At 31.2% G+C, this 17,356-nt stretch overlaps 5 protein-coding genes across 6 annotated transcripts; 2 read left to right on the top strand and 3 right to left on the bottom strand.

Moving 5' to 3' along the window:
- Positions 1–303: 303 nt before the first annotated feature.
- Bma-adsl-1 (adenylosuccinate lyase, putative) lies at positions 304–4,796 on the top strand (the record flags this gene model as incomplete). The annotated part of the gene is made up of 12 exons (XM_043080993.1): positions 304–405; positions 654–719; positions 1,014–1,136; positions 1,276–1,385; positions 1,604–1,757; positions 2,171–2,269; positions 2,644–2,730; positions 2,994–3,071; positions 3,229–3,357; positions 3,684–3,803; positions 3,973–4,200; positions 4,641–4,796. 12 exons carry the CDS (start codon positions 304–306, stop codon positions 4,794–4,796), a joined length of 1,452 nt encoding a protein of 483 aa, XP_042936927.1.
- Positions 4,797–8,227: 3,431 nt separating this feature from the next.
- Bma-rad-8 lies at positions 8,228–11,328 on the bottom strand (the record flags this gene model as incomplete). Of its 2 annotated transcripts, none has more annotated exons than XM_001893750.2 (8): positions 8,228–8,341; positions 8,503–8,598; positions 8,927–8,987; positions 9,448–9,654; positions 10,177–10,316; positions 10,392–10,547; positions 10,822–11,013; positions 11,131–11,328. In XM_001893750.2, the coding sequence occupies 8 exons, from the start codon at positions 11,326–11,328 to the stop codon at positions 8,228–8,230; spliced, it is 1,164 nt and encodes a 387-aa protein (XP_001893785.2). The 2 variants fall into 2 exon arrangements, with proteins under 2 accessions (XP_001893785.2, XP_042936928.1); XM_043080994.1 differs by having other exon boundaries at positions 11,131–11,232.
- A 1,064-nt stretch (positions 11,329–12,392) lies between these two features.
- Positions 12,393–13,367, bottom strand: Bma-frh-1 (Frataxin-like domain containing protein; the record flags this gene model as incomplete). Its single annotated transcript, XM_001893749.1, has 3 exons — positions 12,393–12,516; positions 12,903–13,149; positions 13,313–13,367. The coding sequence occupies 3 exons, from the start codon at positions 13,365–13,367 to the stop codon at positions 12,393–12,395; spliced, it is 426 nt and encodes a 141-aa protein (XP_001893784.1).
- A 742-nt stretch (positions 13,368–14,109) lies between these two features.
- On the top strand, positions 14,110–14,901 carry Bm9448 (Uncharacterized protein; the record flags this gene model as incomplete). Its single annotated transcript, XM_001893748.2, has 3 exons — positions 14,110–14,127; positions 14,288–14,419; positions 14,731–14,901. 3 exons carry the CDS (start codon positions 14,110–14,112, stop codon positions 14,899–14,901), a joined length of 321 nt encoding a protein of 106 aa, XP_001893783.2.
- A 316-nt stretch (positions 14,902–15,217) lies between these two features.
- Bma-mrpl-13 (39S ribosomal protein L13, mitochondrial, putative) lies at positions 15,218–17,172 on the bottom strand (the record flags this gene model as incomplete). The annotated part of the gene is made up of 4 exons (XM_001893747.2): positions 15,218–15,406; positions 15,629–15,817; positions 16,206–16,370; positions 17,092–17,172. The coding sequence occupies 4 exons, from the start codon at positions 17,170–17,172 to the stop codon at positions 15,218–15,220; spliced, it is 624 nt and encodes a 207-aa protein (XP_001893782.1).
- Between the last annotated feature and the right edge of the window lie 184 nt (positions 17,173–17,356).

A 17,356-nucleotide genomic window follows, 5' to 3' on the forward strand; every position in this document is an offset into this window, starting at 1 on the left:
TTCGTCGCTGTGCCCACTGAAATTTTATTAGGCCAGAAGATGCCTCAGACATGTGACACCTGACATCTGTGACATTCTCATTGGTCTTTTTTGTTTTTTGAAGTGTTGGGGAGATCCCCAAAATTTGGTCATTTAAATGTTTATTGTAGGTCATAAACATGGTGGTATTATTATTCGTACTTTTAAATTTTTTTTTTATTGGATCGCTCGAATATTGTTATCAGTTCATTCCATAGTTTTTTTTTTTTTAAAAAAAAGAAAGAATTGATTAAAGATTTGGAGATTCCTCAGGAATTAATAACGATGATCTCTCATATTAACAGTGAAGATAAATTTGAAACGGTGCTTAAGTCACGGTATTGTGGCAAGAGTCCGTTGATGAATATATTGAGCGAAAGAAACAGGGTAAGTTTAGAAAAAGAAACAGTAATTTTGAAAAAAGCTAATTTGAATAAGTTAATTTTATGCTCTTTCATAATTATTAGTCCTCTCTAATTAAATTAAATTCGATAAATTCAATTTCGTTTTTTTAAATAGGTATTTTGAAGGAGACAGTCACTAGTTTTCGACATTTTCCGTCGTTCTAACATTATTTTTAACATAAAAATTTTTTTAACATAGTCTCAGGTTAAGGATGTCTAGTTTATCTTAAGGTTCTGATATGGCGACAAATGTGGATTTGGCTTGCAGAAGGAGAGATGCAACTCGGTTTAAAACAGGTTTTTTTTTTTTTTTTTTTTGGCATGGATCACTGATTTACGTCAAATAATTTATGGGTTTGGTTGTTTAAATTTTCTCTAAAGGAACGATTTTATTATATAATGAATGATGATGTAAAGTTTTCAAGTTTATATATATATATATATATATATATATATATAGGATCACATGGGTGATAAGTGATAAATGAATAGTTAAAGAAGTAATTGTTGTGATATGCTTGACTGCTATGGTATTCTTAGTATAATCAGGAATCAGTATTTCCCGAAAATTTGTTCATCTGTTGATTATAGGTTACTGAAGAGGCTATTGAAGAGATGAAGAAATCAAAGGAAGTGATTGACTGGGGTACAATTAGACGAGAGGAGAAACGTATCAAGCATGATGTCATGGCCCATACTTATGCATTTGGGAAGGTAAAAGTTGTTCTTTATCTGACTTATTTTAACAAAAATCATGTAAAATATGTCCAGAACGCATGCTATTACATTATATTATGTTAAGTAACATGATTTTAAGATTATTTGCAACCGCAGAAGGCTTTTTTTCTTTCAGATGTGTCCAAAAGCAAAAGGAATAATACATTTGGGTGCAACATCATGCTTCGTTCAAGATAATGCCGATTTAATTGTTCAGCGGCAAGCTACCGATTATATATTGAAGAAGTATATGTTCCTCGGAATTTTAGTTTAACTTAAAATATTTTGATATCTCGAGTTTTACTTGCTTAAAGTGCCTCGAATATGCCTTATTCATATGCCTGAATTGATGCCCTTTTGATTTTATTCTGTCCTTTATTTTGACAAGTTGATTATGTTATACAGACGCGTTATGAAGTATTTGGTTCACCGTCAAAATTTGTTGAAAATAGTGGAATTTATAGACTTGCGGTGTGTCTCAGCAGAATGGATGATTTCGCCGAGAAAACGAAGGATATCGTTACCGTTGGACGGACGCATTACCAAACTGCATCATTAGTTACTGTTGGTAAACGTGCCGCAATGTGGGCTCAGGAATTGTTGATGGTTTTTACGAAAGTAAATTAAATAATGCTATTAATTCTATTGTTTCTCTATTATCATTATGTCTCTTAAAACAGCAGGCTTTCTTTGTTCATTATAAGCTAAGGTCGAATAGAAAAACATTCGCCTTGTAACATTTCTAGCTTCTAAACTGACTTTGATATTTATATTCCTATAGAAATAATTTAAAATTTAATTGATTGAGAATATCTTTCAGGACACACATACACGCATACATTCATATGTAGATCATATATAATAATGATAGGAGTATAGCTACATTTGTGCTTGATTTTTTAAATAATTTATAAATGTCAAGTGTAAATTATCTTTATCATACACTACCGTTTTTTTTTTTTTTTTTTTCATATTTTTCCGTAATACTTATTAGTTGTAAATAACTTTAATTTATTTGTGATTAATTACAGCTGGAACATTTCCGAGAAAATATGCGATTTCGAGGAGTAAAAGGTGCAACGGGTACGCAAGATTCATTCATGGCACTATTTCATAACGATGAAGCAAAGGTAACTGTATTTTTAATTACCGGTTTTGAATGGAAGTTTCCAGCTGTTATTCAAGCTTTACTTCTGTAATAAGATCTGCAAATGAGTGGTTGTTGGTTGTCTATGTGTTAGCGAATGTCGTCTACTAGCTAAATTTGAAACTTGAGACGATATCTTTAGTATTGGATGGTTACACCACCATACCAAACAGCATCATTATAACGTTATAAACGTGCCGCTTTAGGCTTAGGAATTATTGGTTTTTGTAAACGTAAATGTCTTTATAAGTTTTGAGAAATTGTGTGAAAGAGGAAAATAGTTATTTTTAAACTAGTTTTTGTTCTGTTATTACTGCTGTCTTATTTCCTCTTGGTTTGTAGAAAATAATTTTTTAGGTAGATAAACTTGACGAATTAATAATGAAAAGTGCTGGTTTTGCTTCTCGCTTCTACATCAGTGGGCAGACATATTCTCGACAGCAGGTACTTTTGTTAAAAATTTTTTGTCAATTTAATTTGCTTGAAGAATAATATTTGATATCAGATTCTGGTAGTATAGTAATTAGAATAATTAAATTAGTTTATGCATTCTCTGTTCTTTTTAATGACTGATGTCTTTAATTAGCAGTTCATTTTTTCCTGTAAGGAAGTGTTAAAGTGGGTACATAAACAGTGGAATATAAAGTCTCATTGTTTACATCAAATCGTCAACAAATATTAATTATAGAACTAATCAGTCATTCTAGGATTGTGACCTTGTCAATATTTTTGCACTTTTGGGTGCTGCAACGAAGAAAATTTGCACAGATATACGAATTTTGCAGGTGTGTTTTCCCTGTTAGTAGATTTTAATCAGTCGTTCTATTTAGGATTTGTTGATCTTTTTGAGATTGAAAATAAGCAGTGCAAAATTTATTAGTTTAACTGTTGAAGTGGTACTATTTTTTAGTTTCATAATTATAAAATTAGAAATGATTTTAGGCTTTTGGTGAAGTATTTGAGCCATTTGAAAGTGAGCAGGTTGGCAGTTCAGCAATGCCTTATAAACGTAATCCAATAAAAAGTGAGCGTGTTAGTAGTCTGGCTCGAAAGCTGATGAGTGCACCTCAGGTGTGTAAATTTTATTCGTTCATTTGCCGGTAAGAGGATGAATCAGCATCAGTGAAAGGTTTTCAAACAATGAGTTACGAAATGCCCGTTAGGCGGTTTTGAAATCTTTTTTTTTTTTTTTTGAATTTGAATACACTTAACATTACACTATGATAAAATTCGGTCTTGCAATGACCGAAACTTTCAGTATGGATCTTTTTAATACAGCACGATAAGTTTGACCGTATAATACTTTAATAATCGTTAGTAATCGTAAATCCGAAATTGTGTCAGTTTCGCTTGGCCATTTTTCTGCTGATTTTATCTAATTTCTTTTTCTGCTACAGGATGCCTTGAATACACTTGGTGATCAAAGTCTTGAAAGAACCCTTGATGACTCCGCTATTCGTCGGATATTAATCCCAGATATGTTTCTACTTGCTGATGCTATTCTCACAATATTTCAAGTAAATAAGCATAATTTCTTATATTTTCAACTTCACTGTTGTTAGGCTTTTTTTTTTTTTATTTTTTGAAAAAATTCTCAAAGGAGATAAAAATGCATAAAGTTCTGCGCTGAAAAACTATGGAAGTAAATTACATATAAGTTGGAAATCATCGAATTTTTCTTTGCAGCACATTGTGGAGGGGTTGACCGTGGATAAAGAAAGAATTGAATACAATGTTCATGCTGATTTGCCATTTTTGGCACTGGAAAAGGCAATGATGTTGCTGACAGAGGAAGGCGCTGATCGACAGGATGCGTATGAGAAAATTCGGGAAGTAACGCTGGCCGCGAAAGAGACACAGAAGCGGGAGCGGGTTGATTTGGAAAGCATACTGGCTAATGTCTTTTTTGATAAGGTATCAAAATATTCTCAAGTTTTTAATATTCAGCAAGTGTCATGATTAACCCCAACGTTCGGTGCCAAAGATTGTAAGACGATGTATCTTCTTATGTTTAGTCACTTTCTCTCCCTTGGTCTTATTATAGCATTAATTTGCATTGATTTTAAGACGAAATTTAAAAAAAGGTATCGATAGAAAATTATATTAAGCTGGACAAGGCAAATTTCTTTTTGTTTTAAAACTTCTTTTGCATCTCTAGCAGCATATGAAGTAGATACTAGTGCTTTTTGGATTTTGTCTCCTTTCTGATCTTCTTTTGTTATTGTAATAATCAATATGACAGATTGGTGACAAAGAAAAACTGAATCTGTAGTGGTTATGGTGAATCTTCACTTCAGTACCATTCAAAGACGAAAAGTAGGGAAACTGATGTAGATAAAAACTTCTACTTTCAGGTTCGTGATCGAATACTACAATTGGCAAAATCACCTCTATGCTTCACAGGACGTTCATCTTCTCAAACCATTCATTTTTTGAATGAGGAATTACGTCCTGCTATAGCAAAATATTTGGATGATGATATGAAAACGAAAGTGCAATTGGACGTCTAAAGATTTGCGTTTTACCGTTTACTATCTCATCATAGTAAAGCTCTATAGTTTACTTATTAATATCAACTTTCCATATAAGGAAGTTTTCTCATCTTTTGTTTTCCTGATTGTGATTACTTTTTAACAGCACAGGTTATTTTCTCTTCTTAATGTAACTTTACTTTTTGTATGGGTTTCGAATCTATCAGATGTTTCACAACTTTAACCTAACGTGGTATATTTTCAAGTTTTAATCATAATTTCACTCATGTAGAGTCTTTTGCAATTTGTAACCGGTGTTCTGATATATGACAGGTGTTTTTCAATTATCACAACTTTAAATTTTTTTAATGTTTTTGTGAAACGAGGTATTAATTGAATTTTACTAAACTGTTGCGTATCGTTGGTTCCAAAATTCTGATTTATTCAATTTCTACCATATGAACACAGTTGAGAACAATTATTTCATCTTATTATTGATTTTAGAATAAAAGAAAGAAGAAAAAAGAAAAAAAGTGAAATTCGTTACTTCATGCTATCATTTCATTTATGAATTAAGTTTACTAAGTAGTTAAGGGCTTCAAAATATTATCGCTTATCTTTATTTACAAAATTTCCCATCTTCATTTACTTCTATTCAAATTCGATTAAACGCTGCAGTTAAAGCTTCCATTTTCGAAATTAATTACATAAATTGAAAGTATGCTTAGTTACTTGTGAGTTCCTCTTGTCCGGATCCGCTCATTATTGTAGTTCGGATATTGGAATGATTTGCAACATTTTTTTAGTTTCTCTTAGCTATCCCTGTTGTTTAATAATGGTAGATTTGCTGTAATTGCTCATTTCCGAAAGGAATAGAATTTTCTTATGTTGTTAAATTATCTATTCAGGAAAATTTGATGCTTATAGCGATTCCAGAATTCGTTTCATTCGCTTAGTTAAATTAAATAAACGTAGAAGAAACTGTGTCTCCGCCTGTGCTATCTATTATACTAATCAAGTTCTTTCGATTTTGATGCACACATACATCTTATGTTTTAATGTCAGCTAAGTCTGAAAAAGCTATACTTTCCGATAGAAATATATTACATGAAGAGGCTAGTAAAAGTCTTCTAGTAATCTTTCTTCTTTGAAGCTTAGTAGCTAGATTTTTTTACACCTAAGTGTTTAATTAATGCTGTTATTAATATAAGCCAGTTAATTGAATATTAGGTAGGAATACAAGATGGTACTGAAAAGTCGACACATACCGCGATTTTCCCTCCTGCCTCCTTTTTCGTAGGTTTCGAAGTGTTTTTCCTTATGTCCGAAAAATGATTAGAAGCTCTACCGAAAAAGCTATACTTTCCGATAGAAATATTGGGAAAATGATCCAATAATCGGTGTTATTAATTACGAAAAGTTCGATGAAGATAGTCTTCGACTTAATAGATCACAGCCACATTTGGTAGCGGTATCAGTTACGATTTTTGTTATTTCTAATTTTCAAGGAATCGATTATTTAGGGATTTCTCCCCCAGTGAACAGCTTCATTCGTGTTGAAAAAGACTTAAATCCGAAGCATTTTTCCTAAGTTTCAAAAGTTAGTTCTTCTAGGCTAATAGGCGAGAATATCGTTTAATTATCATTTTGGTGTTTATCGAATGACTGATTCCAAACCTGTAGGCTGTGGGTAATTTTAATTGTAAGTAGTTTTACTGTGCCACTTTCATTATAATCACCGCATCAATAATAATAATGCATAAAATTTCAAAATATATCTAAAACATTTGAAATATCAGAAAGCTATTTCAATTCAAATATTAAATAGTTTCATAACGGACAAGAAAGATATCATACTTTTAACGTAATATATTCATATGCATTTTTCTCAAATTAAAAGTAATCTCAAATTAAAAATATATAAGTTGAAAGCATAGCATCTTGTACGACTTATCCGGTAAGTTAAGCAAAGGTAGGTTTTTTTTCGGTACTTTTTCATTCTCTTTTTAAATGGCGTTGGTAGCAAACATATTGCTTTGATGTAATACGTTCTGGCTGTTGTATCTTTTGCAACAATTAACCTTTTTTTTTTTTGAATACAAATAACATATGATGTCGAGAAAACCGTACACTAATGGAAATAAACTGTTTCAAATTTGTACTTCATATAAGTAGTAACTCATTTCCCAACTGTAGCTGGAATGTTACACTGTTAATAAGGAATATGTATATTTTATATGTTTATTTATTTTCTTTGTTCTGAATCAAATCTATATAACTTTTTGTTGAAGCCTAGCTATCAGTACATAAAGAGTAAGAATAGTTCTTCCTCACGTTAACGCGCTCGTGCGACAACAGCTCTTAGTTCACATTAATGCGCTTGTTGCAAGTCAATATCTGCTATGTAATAACCTAAACCCCTTATCTGAGTCGGTTTTTTAGTATCAACAATGTTATTCGGCTCATTTATATCCTGAATTCCCTACCAATTTATCTTCCCCTTTATCAATTCATACTTGTAAATCTTGAAGTACTACGAAATTACCAATGTATTGTTGGTATAGATTAATACTTGTGGCGTTAGCAGATAGAGATATCACAACACGATTCTTAACAAATTGTTCTCAACTTCAAATTTCAATCAAAAAAAAATTACTTTGACAAATCCATACTAGTTCTCGACAGACCTGTTTTTGTATTCACTTCTAATCCCTTCGCCTGTTTCCTCTTATAACCGTTTTTCAAACCCTATTTTTCAAAAATAGTACTTTTTCATGAATTTAAATTCCTGATCGTTTTTTTCCGTTATCTTTTACGCCATCTACCAGCTTGTTTTCGTACTGCAGACGTAATAAATCTCTTCAATTCTAATCATTTTTTAATGAATGTTTTAGCGATATCATATATTCATAAAAGTCTACATATATTCGTGTCTGCTTAATTCCATAATAGTGCAGTCTTTCGGTTAAAACTTTAAAAATTTGTATTCCAAGTTTGGGAACCTAGAGTATTTTTCTGATACATCTTAATTAAAAGTACCTAAGTAAACTTGAGCACCACTGTATTTAATCTTGGTTCAGTTCAAATTAAGGTCTTTGAACCTTTTTAAAATTTTTAACTTTCAGGCTGATGTTTTACGTTAGTCGGTAATTAGTAGGTTTTCCAAAGTTCATGGTTTCCCAGAACTTCAAAAAACAACTGCAAAACTGATTTCTGTATTTTACTTGTTGACCAATCCCATTTCTGCTGATTTCGTTATTCTTTAATCTATCAAAGAAAAACCTCTTGAAGCATAACTATTATAAACTGTTATTAAAGGTGTATTAATTTCCGGCTAACGGTATCTAAATGACTGAATAAGCTATTTTATAATTTGAGTTATTTTAATTTATATCAGCGTTTTATAACAGAAATTATTTATAAGTTAAACATAAACAAAAAGGGAATTCTTCGATGGATATGGACAACGGCTAGCTTTCACTCAAATTGATAATCGTTTTGCCTCTTCCTTTTTTCTTCAGTACTTTCTCGTAAGCTATCGGGAGTTCATCATATTCAAAAATTTGATCAATCACTGGTTTCATCTGAAATTTCAAGAACAAATTTTGAAGGAAACAAAACTGAAAGATCAAATATTTTCAAATATGATTAAATTTTCAAAATGAAAACAATGATTGTTAATCTTGTTTTATTTTTTTTTTTCGACCATTGTTAAGAAAATCTTTCTTATTCGACCATTGTTAACCTTGCCGTCCTTTAGAAATTCCGAAATCTGCTGCATACATTCCGGATATGGGGCAAAAAATGCATACGAATACCACTGTCCACGTCGAATTGTTGGCTAAAATGAGGTTTACAAGAAAATTTGAAACAATGAGAAAAAGTGGTCCAGGAGAAGATAGAAATATATCTGGGAATCGGAAATATTGGCATGAGATTCTCAAATTTCACATCTTAATATAGAAGTAGGTCCAACTGAAATTCTAATATATAATTTTATCACAAGAAGTATGAACATCATGGCACAAGGACTTGCTAAGCTTACAAATAGTTTATTAACAAGCACATACATGCTTTTGTATGGCAAAAAAAAAATCATATGCACGCAAAGAAACTTTCATTCTATTAAAATAGAAAAGAAAGTGAATAATGTTATAAGCAAGACAAACCAGTGTTACTCTCAGGAAATACTTTACAGCAGCTGAAGCAATTCCAAATGGTATTCCATATCTGAAAAAAACTTGATCAACAAACAAAAAGGAATGAGAAAGAACCAAAAACCAACAGATTACATGCTTTCTTCCATGACAATCTGCGAGATTAAAACGTAAAGGCCTGATGGTTAACATTTTTGTATTTTGGAAAGTCCACGATAAGGCTCCGCTCAATGTTAGTGATATCACCAAGACGGATACTAACCGAATTATTGGGTAATACTTGAAGAAGTCAAAAGATAAGATGAGGAAATAAATTTGGATTCCTATGCCACAGATAAATAAATAAGCTAAAATTCAACTATAGTGCCAACAGAGGCAAAGTGATGTAATTTTTGCTGAAGCTACTCCATGTATTTTAAATTGACGTTGCTTTCAGTATAAGCTGTAACGAAATTAAAATAAGTTTTTTTTTTTTTTCATTTAAAATAAACCTTTTTTGAATTTTTGTTTTGTTAATTTGTTAATTATTATACCTATCAGTGTCACTGAGAAGTGGGCTCAAAAGAGAAACATGTACACTATTGCGCCATAATCCCATTACTTTACTGCTCCATCCTGCTAATTCCGATTGAACACAATCCAACACTACATCAAATGGTCCTTCACTGATTAACTTTTCCAAAACCCTTGGACTCTTGTAATCTATCGGTATCGCTCCAAGTTCTTGTATCATATTAAAACTAAAACAACATGGAAATAAAAAAAAAATACAAACAATAGAGCAAAGAAAGAACATAAAGAAAGTTCCGAACATAAGTCAGAATTTTGTGAAACTAATTTGCGCAATTTCTTTTTCATCTTAACGGAACTAATTCTCTAAAACTTTAGAAATTTCAAAATGAATTTATATGTTGGAATATTTATAAACCATTTCAACTACTAAATTTAACAATTACTACAAAATCTTGCTCTGATTCTTTTTCGAGATGAGCCGGGTTATCAGTAAAGATAAGGCAGTATAAATTTATGATAAAGTTTCAGTAAAAATGATAAGGTTTCATTTTAAACTTAAAATAATCCTTTATTAAAGTTACCCAGCAGATTAAATAAAGTGATTTGAGAGTCGTACACCGGAAAATTTCCTTATGAGAAATCGACATTAGTTGACGAAGTCTTCCTACATGTTGCTTTTCGTTTCATATATTTCTTTGTTTACTAATAAAAAGTTTTTAAAATCTAAAAATTACGATAAGTTAACTTACCAGTCATTCGAACATGTTACTACCACCTTGCTAATATTCCACGCTTTAAGCATTTGTATTGCTGTTGTTCCTATACCACCAGCACCACCGTGTATCAATACACGTTGTGATGCAGCATTGTATGGATTAATTCGAGCTACCTAAAATTCATGAAAAAATGATTTCTTCTCAAATTCGGAAGCACTTAAACTTCCTTAAAACATCTCTCTCATTACCGAAACTAGTGCTGACCAAGCGGTACAAGCTGTGTATGGGAATGCGGCACCATCAATATACGATATGTTAGTCGGCTTTAAGACACAATTTGATTCGTTTACCACTACAAATTCTGCATGTGTTCCTGAACTGAATGGATCAACAACAGCAATTACCTAAAACAAAATTGATAACATCAGAAGCAAAATGACTTAGAAGTACAGTTAATCAAAGGCGCATCGGTGTTCAATTTATCTTCTCATCAAATTACTGCAGCAAAGTGAATTTTTACAAATTCATGACGAAATTACAAATAAAACTTCAGCATTTATTACAGTTTGATTATTCAAAGAAATTAAAGAGAACTATAAATTAGATGAATTTAGATGATTTCCCTTGTCATCCTTCACTAGAATAATTTTAAAACCTTTAACAAAACTTTGCTTGTACTTCATCATATTTTTTGAATTTCTTCACGTTTCCACCAGTCTGTTCAACAACACCACTACAGTCACGTCCACCAATAAATGGTAATAGTATTGTGGAATCCATTGAACAATTTCGGAGATTTTTTACTGCTGAACACAATTGTCGTCCATATCCTTTTCGCATTACAGTGTCAATTAGATTTACGCTAGCTGCCTATAGTAAAAAGGAAGTGAAAATTTGTACATTACTTTACAGAAATTTTGAGACAAATTTATCGTGTAATCATTAATTTGGAAAAAAAGAAATGGATTTATCAAAAATTAAACAAACCTTAACTTTAAGAAGAAGCTGATTTGGTTTCTCAATAGTGGGGATTGACATTTCAACTTTCTCCATATTATCACCGAATTGTTTTGTAACCCACGTTGACATTCTTTTTCTCCTGCCATTGACTTCCCAGAGAAAATTTCTATTAGCAATGGCAAATCTTAATAACTGTTTCGTGTTATGCAGGGTCATTGTAAGCATGAAAGAAAATTTTCTTAAACATTTTATTTTCACCTGAAATATTAGATTTGGAGAAATGTAGATTGGATAAATGGCGAGTAATTCGTAGCAATCCTCAAAATTGTTAGGACTCGCCCCTGAGTCTAAAAAAAAGAAAAAAAGATTGAGGACTGGCAATAAAAGTACTACGGATACTTCTTATTGGTCATGTTGTTTTTAAAGTAAAGATGGATTACTAAATTCATGCTCCTCCAATTGAACAAACGAATAATTCAAGTTCATTAACTTTTCTCAATTAAGTAGTATGCGCTACAAGCGGTAAAGAAAGTCACTACAAATTACTATAGTAAAACGATAAGCAAATTATGCGACTAAGCTATCGTAATGAAGTAATTAATCCATCACTTATGAGCTACCATAATTAAGTAATAGTTAAGTAATAAGCCTAATTAAAGCAGCATATAGAAATACTGTTCTTAAATTAGTTCAAATTTCAAATTTCTACAACCAAAAATAATGCATTTAAATTCTTTTATTCAAAAAAAAAACAGAATGCACAAAAAGAAGAAAGAAATAGCAATTACTGAATCAATTTCAATCCTATTGCTTACTGTGTTACTAATTCAAAATTTAAACTATCCATCGATTTTAAAACCTGAAACAATTTACTGCTTTGTTCTCTTCTATTTCATTCTGCTACTTTCTGTTCTTACTACTCAAGCAAAATAAAACAAAATTAAAATGACTATTACTTATCATGTAATACAGAGATATACAATATCTGATTCAGTCCATAATTGAACAATCAATCCTCTAGCAAGCTTTTGTATCCCAGAATACCCTACTCAAATCCGTTCGGAATATTTTGTCGCAGTTTAGCTAATATCAGATGATGTCCAATGCACACCAAACTCATCTACAGAATTTCCAGTAAATTCGAGACAAAATGTCATTTATTGGTGAAATAAACTATAAATTTCAGCAGTGTTAGCTTATACAATAAATTGTAACTTATAAGAACATTCTACTGACCCTTTTTGGATGGAACTAGAAGATACACGTTATCCAACTAATCAGGATAGGAATTATAAACATATACTAAAATCAATCTTTTCTGTTTCAAAAATCTTTCGGAATTCATTATTCAGCAAGATATCCAGTGATATATTATCGCGTGTACATATCCATTTTTGATCAACCAGATCAAACCTAAAAATCCATTCAGCAATATTTAAGAACTGTTTGTAGTCATCTGAGCTACTTTGAAATGAGATATTCAGTAATATATCTGTTTTCAGTTTAATAAGATAATATTTAATTAATGTACAAAAATACCAAAACATGTCCTCTTTCATTTCCTAACTTTAAGCAAATCTTTGCAATCTCAACTCTCTGAAATCGATCAGCGTGTGTGTGTGTGTGTGTGTGTAGAAGAAAGAGAGAAGGAGAGAAAGAGAGAATTCAATATTTTTTTATTTGCATTTATTTGCCTTAATAAAATTTTGACTTATTTCAATATTCTCTTAGTTTTTGGTTCACAAAAATGCAACCTATGTCCCCTTCATTTGCAATTAAAAATCTTTTTAAAAATATACCGTTTTGGACCGGACAAAGGTGAAGATAACCAAATTTGTCGATTTGGTGTTTGTTTGTTGATAACATAAGTACCTGCCTTTCGACCTATTTTAGCCGTAACGACACCCATAGACGAGTTTACATCATAATCTCTGTCACAGCTAAATCTGTCGGGAAAAGAATCCAGATAATCTGCTAATTTGTTCAACGTTTCGTTAGCTAATTTTTCATATTCATCTTCTGATAATTCAGAACTCAGATGTCGTTCTAAAAACAAACAAATGAAAATCAAATGTCGAGGTGAAAGCATAAGTAGTGATATTATTAAAGCTAAAATATTTCCTAAAAGTGAAATACGTGATGATACAACATGATGATAAGTCTTGTAGAAAATTAATCAATTTTAGATTTCAAAAAAAAAAATTCCTACCTTTAAGAAAAGGTCGCATATTTACCAATGCCGTGAACAATCGTCGTCTTAACATTTCATTTACATTTGAATCTGACAATAAACACTTATAATGAGAACTTCATAAGCTATAGTCAAATTAAAAATTGGTAATTTAGCTCTACACCACAAAAAAGAGAAACTTTTCTTAAAGGAAGTAAGATCCTCTGTATAGGCGGCTTTTTAATCCACTTGCTGATTTACTTTAAAATTGTTCATTAGATACTAAAGCTAAAATTATTCGATGGAAGATTTCCCGATGACAAAAATAAAACAAAAAGTAAAATCAAATGAAAAACACATGAGCACGTGACAGGCAGAATAGCATAAAATCATGCCAAAGAATTCAAGAAATTTTATTTCGATTGATAAAATTGTTTTTTAAATAAATGAATATCAATTGTCAGACATAAACAAATTAAGGCAAGCAAATAAAAATCGCACCCAACACCTCGAATTGGTAAATCCAGCACCAAAAAACAAAAAAGCTAAATAAAACTTTCATATTACAATTAGACATTCATACTAAATTAAACATTCATACTACACTTTCATACCACAATTCAACAATGAAACAACAACAAATAAACATTTAAAAGAAAAGATCTAAGCAATTCTTGCCGTTTTTTTTTAAAAGAATATGATTCTATTCAATCAATATTCAGACTTAAATTGAGCGATGTTAACCTCAGTCCTAATTGGAAATAAATTTCAGATATTTTATCAATATGTGCATTTTTATTTACTGATATTGTACCGAGTGGTCCACTTTTGTAATAATGTCTTCGACAGGAACTGTACGTAACATTGTCATATTAGGTTGGAACTTCACTTGAAAAGGAAGGAAAATCACAAATTTTCGTAATTCTTTAAACAAATCTTCCAATTCTACTTTTTTCCTTACTTCATTTGATTTTCGTTATGTTCCTTATGCTCAATCTTAAAATCCAATTGCAGACATCAGCAAAAAGAGCCCAAGCGATTAGAATGCATAATGAAGCTACCGTACGCCTGAAAGAATTACGTCAAATTGTTCAGAGTGAAGTAATTGGTTCAGGTCAAGGTACCGATGAAATTATACAGTTACAGGTTAGAATGGAAAATGCTGTTTCATAATGCTACTTTGGAAGTTCCAACGAATGATTTTTGCAAAAAAAAAAAAAAAAGAGAAATATCAGTTAAAGTCATTAAATTTAAAAATGGAATAGAAATACCACAATGTAATCCCACCAATTAATGATAGCATCATGCCTATAAAAGAACATGCGGACATACTGGAAAAAAAAATATATGTCAGTCATCAAGATTAACTGGATTCATTTGTTAATTAAACTATAGCTTGCAACATTTGAATGAGAAAATAATTATCATTGGAAATAGCGTAAGCAATAATATTTCAGGGTGGTGGTGAATTACATTTTGTAAACACAAAAAATACACGTGCATATTACTTGAATCATGAAGAATCATGGCTATATCTAGAACGTGAAAATGATGGTACATCGGGAACATTATATATCGTACGACGACTTCAGGATGGACGACTCGTCACGAAAAGTATGCAAGACTGAGGATAAAATCGCATGCGCTGTTGATAGCAAAAATTGGACTTCCTATTTAGGATATACTGAATTTGAATTAAAACCATTACAAAATTAAAACATTTCAATTTTTAACGAAAATTAACATTCTTAAAATACTCCTAAAAGCTGTCTTTTAATAACAACGATTGTTTTTAAAAGTACATTTAAATCGGCTACGCATCTGACAGCACCTTTAAGGACCAGAAAAAGAATGATATGTCCGAAAAATCCGACCATCTAAAATGATTCAAAATTAGCATTGCATCAATTATCCCATTCTAAAATATTTCTTGATCAGTGAGCATCATGATTTGTTCTGATAATAAGGATTGAACGGAGATCTATCTTTTCCGGTCCACTGGCCAGGATCTTCTACTGGTCGTTCCCAATCAATGAAATGGTTCTCCCCAAATTTAAAGAGTCTTGGAAATTTCGCTCTTTCTTCCGCTGTATATTCATCGGATCGTTTCGCAACACGCTGCACTTGCTCCATCTGTAAACAACAATTAATAGAACGAAAACGAATTCTAAAATAATGAACGAGGGATTCTCATCTTAGTAGCACTTCGGATAATCACTGGATAAAAACAAAATATGCAAGGACTAATGAAGGGAAACAAGGAACCGAAGGTACAAAGTTTCGTCAGTTTTAAAATATGCCACACTGAAAGTTATAAAAATGCAAATACTGAAAAAAAAGAAAAAAAACATCTACCTGATTCCCGATGTTTTTTCGCACAAAAGTTGGGATCTGATCATCCGCAAACAGATGCAATCTTTCGATTAATCGTTTACGGAGTTGATTATGATCAAGACCTTTATACACCGTCATATGCATTATTCTGCACGGATCGAAATCCTGAATTTGCCAAGCTGGATATTCAACCTTTGATTTCGGCATTTCCTAAAAACATTCAAAAAATTCGCTGTACGATACTGATGAAAAAATAATTAGAATTTTTTTACAACTAAAAAAGCAAAAAAAAACTTTGAAGTATTTGTCTCCAACACAGCATCAGTAGTAGCTATTGAAGTATATTTCATGTATTTCTGTTCATATCCATTATGATATCTTCATAAACAAAAATTACTGATATGTTGTAATTGGATATGAAGTGAAACGAAACGATGAAACTGAGAGATGACTATTACCACAAGAATTTAGGCTAAACCTTTAATATGATGTTAATTATAAATGAACTAAGATTAATAGTAAATGAACTATTTGTTACTATTAACCACGTAATCAGTTCAAAACGCCATGCACAATAGCAACTGAAAGTGAAACACACTTTATCAAAGAAAAACCGTTGATTTTTCCAATTGAAACCATGCATTGCAACATTCTTACAATTTATAACCACAACATGATCACCACAATCGGTAAATGGATGGTAAATCGGTTTATGCTTACCAGCTAAAAAATTTGCAACCTTCTTGCCAAGTAACCAAACATCCTGAAATGACAAGCTAATTGAGAAAATTAACAACGAAAAGATTAGTAAAAATTAAGAACCAACTTAGAAGGGAAGCTGTAAAGTATTACGCATTTAAAAGAAGAGTAGCAAGATAAATGATATATAAATATGTCACTATCTCAAAACTATCGTCTAGTTTCTTTTTGAAAGAAAACTGGAAAGATAGAAAAGATACTTCCAAAAAAGAACTAACGTGTAATCTAAGATCAAAACAGTTTGATTAGCTGAATTGAAGCAAAGAATAGTAGGAAGAAAGGTGCAAAAAGTGGATAAACAACAACTAGATAAATGTATGAAAAAATAAAGAAAAAATGAGTTAGAAAGAGAAGTGAGCAAACAAAAAGTTAATCGTCCACTTATAAAAAATGTGTATAAGCAATAAATTGAACTAGCCAATCAGTCAAATGTTCATTTATCCAAAGTAATAAAAAACGATTATCAATAAGGAATGGAGCTAAGATGATAAAACGAACACTTAATTAAATGAAATAAAAGATCGTAATTCTGAGAGATAACGGCATCTTTTGTTAAAAAAGATACTAAATCAGTAGAAAACTTTTAAAATCAGTTCTCCTCAGATCTAAAGGAAACAGGAAATTTTTAATTTAATTAATCTAAAGGAACAAAATTTCAATTTAAAGAGGTATGGCTCAATAATTTCAATAATTTTTAGTTCGCATCAGATAAAAGTGGAAAAAACCTGGCCGGTAGCGTCTACAAGATGCCATTGGCGAGCAAACAATAACCATTGTTGCACTCGACGCATTCGACCAATACCCATCGGGAAATCCTCAAACTTTTTTTGAGCAGGCAGCAACTAATCAATTGCACATTCTACGAAATGAAATTTATATAACTAATAATTTGACAACATTTTGTGTGCAAATAAGCTCAAATATTAAATTTGGAACCTTTTGCCAAATACTTCGGGAAAAAACGAAATCATTTGTTGTTTATTTTTTGAA

The sequence above is a fragment of the Brugia malayi genome (assembly GCF_000002995.4).
Source record: "Brugia malayi strain FR3 genome assembly, contig: Bm_v4_Chr3_scaffold_001, whole genome shotgun sequence".
Classification (NCBI taxonomy): Eukaryota; Metazoa; Nematoda; class Chromadorea; order Rhabditida; family Onchocercidae; genus Brugia; species Brugia malayi.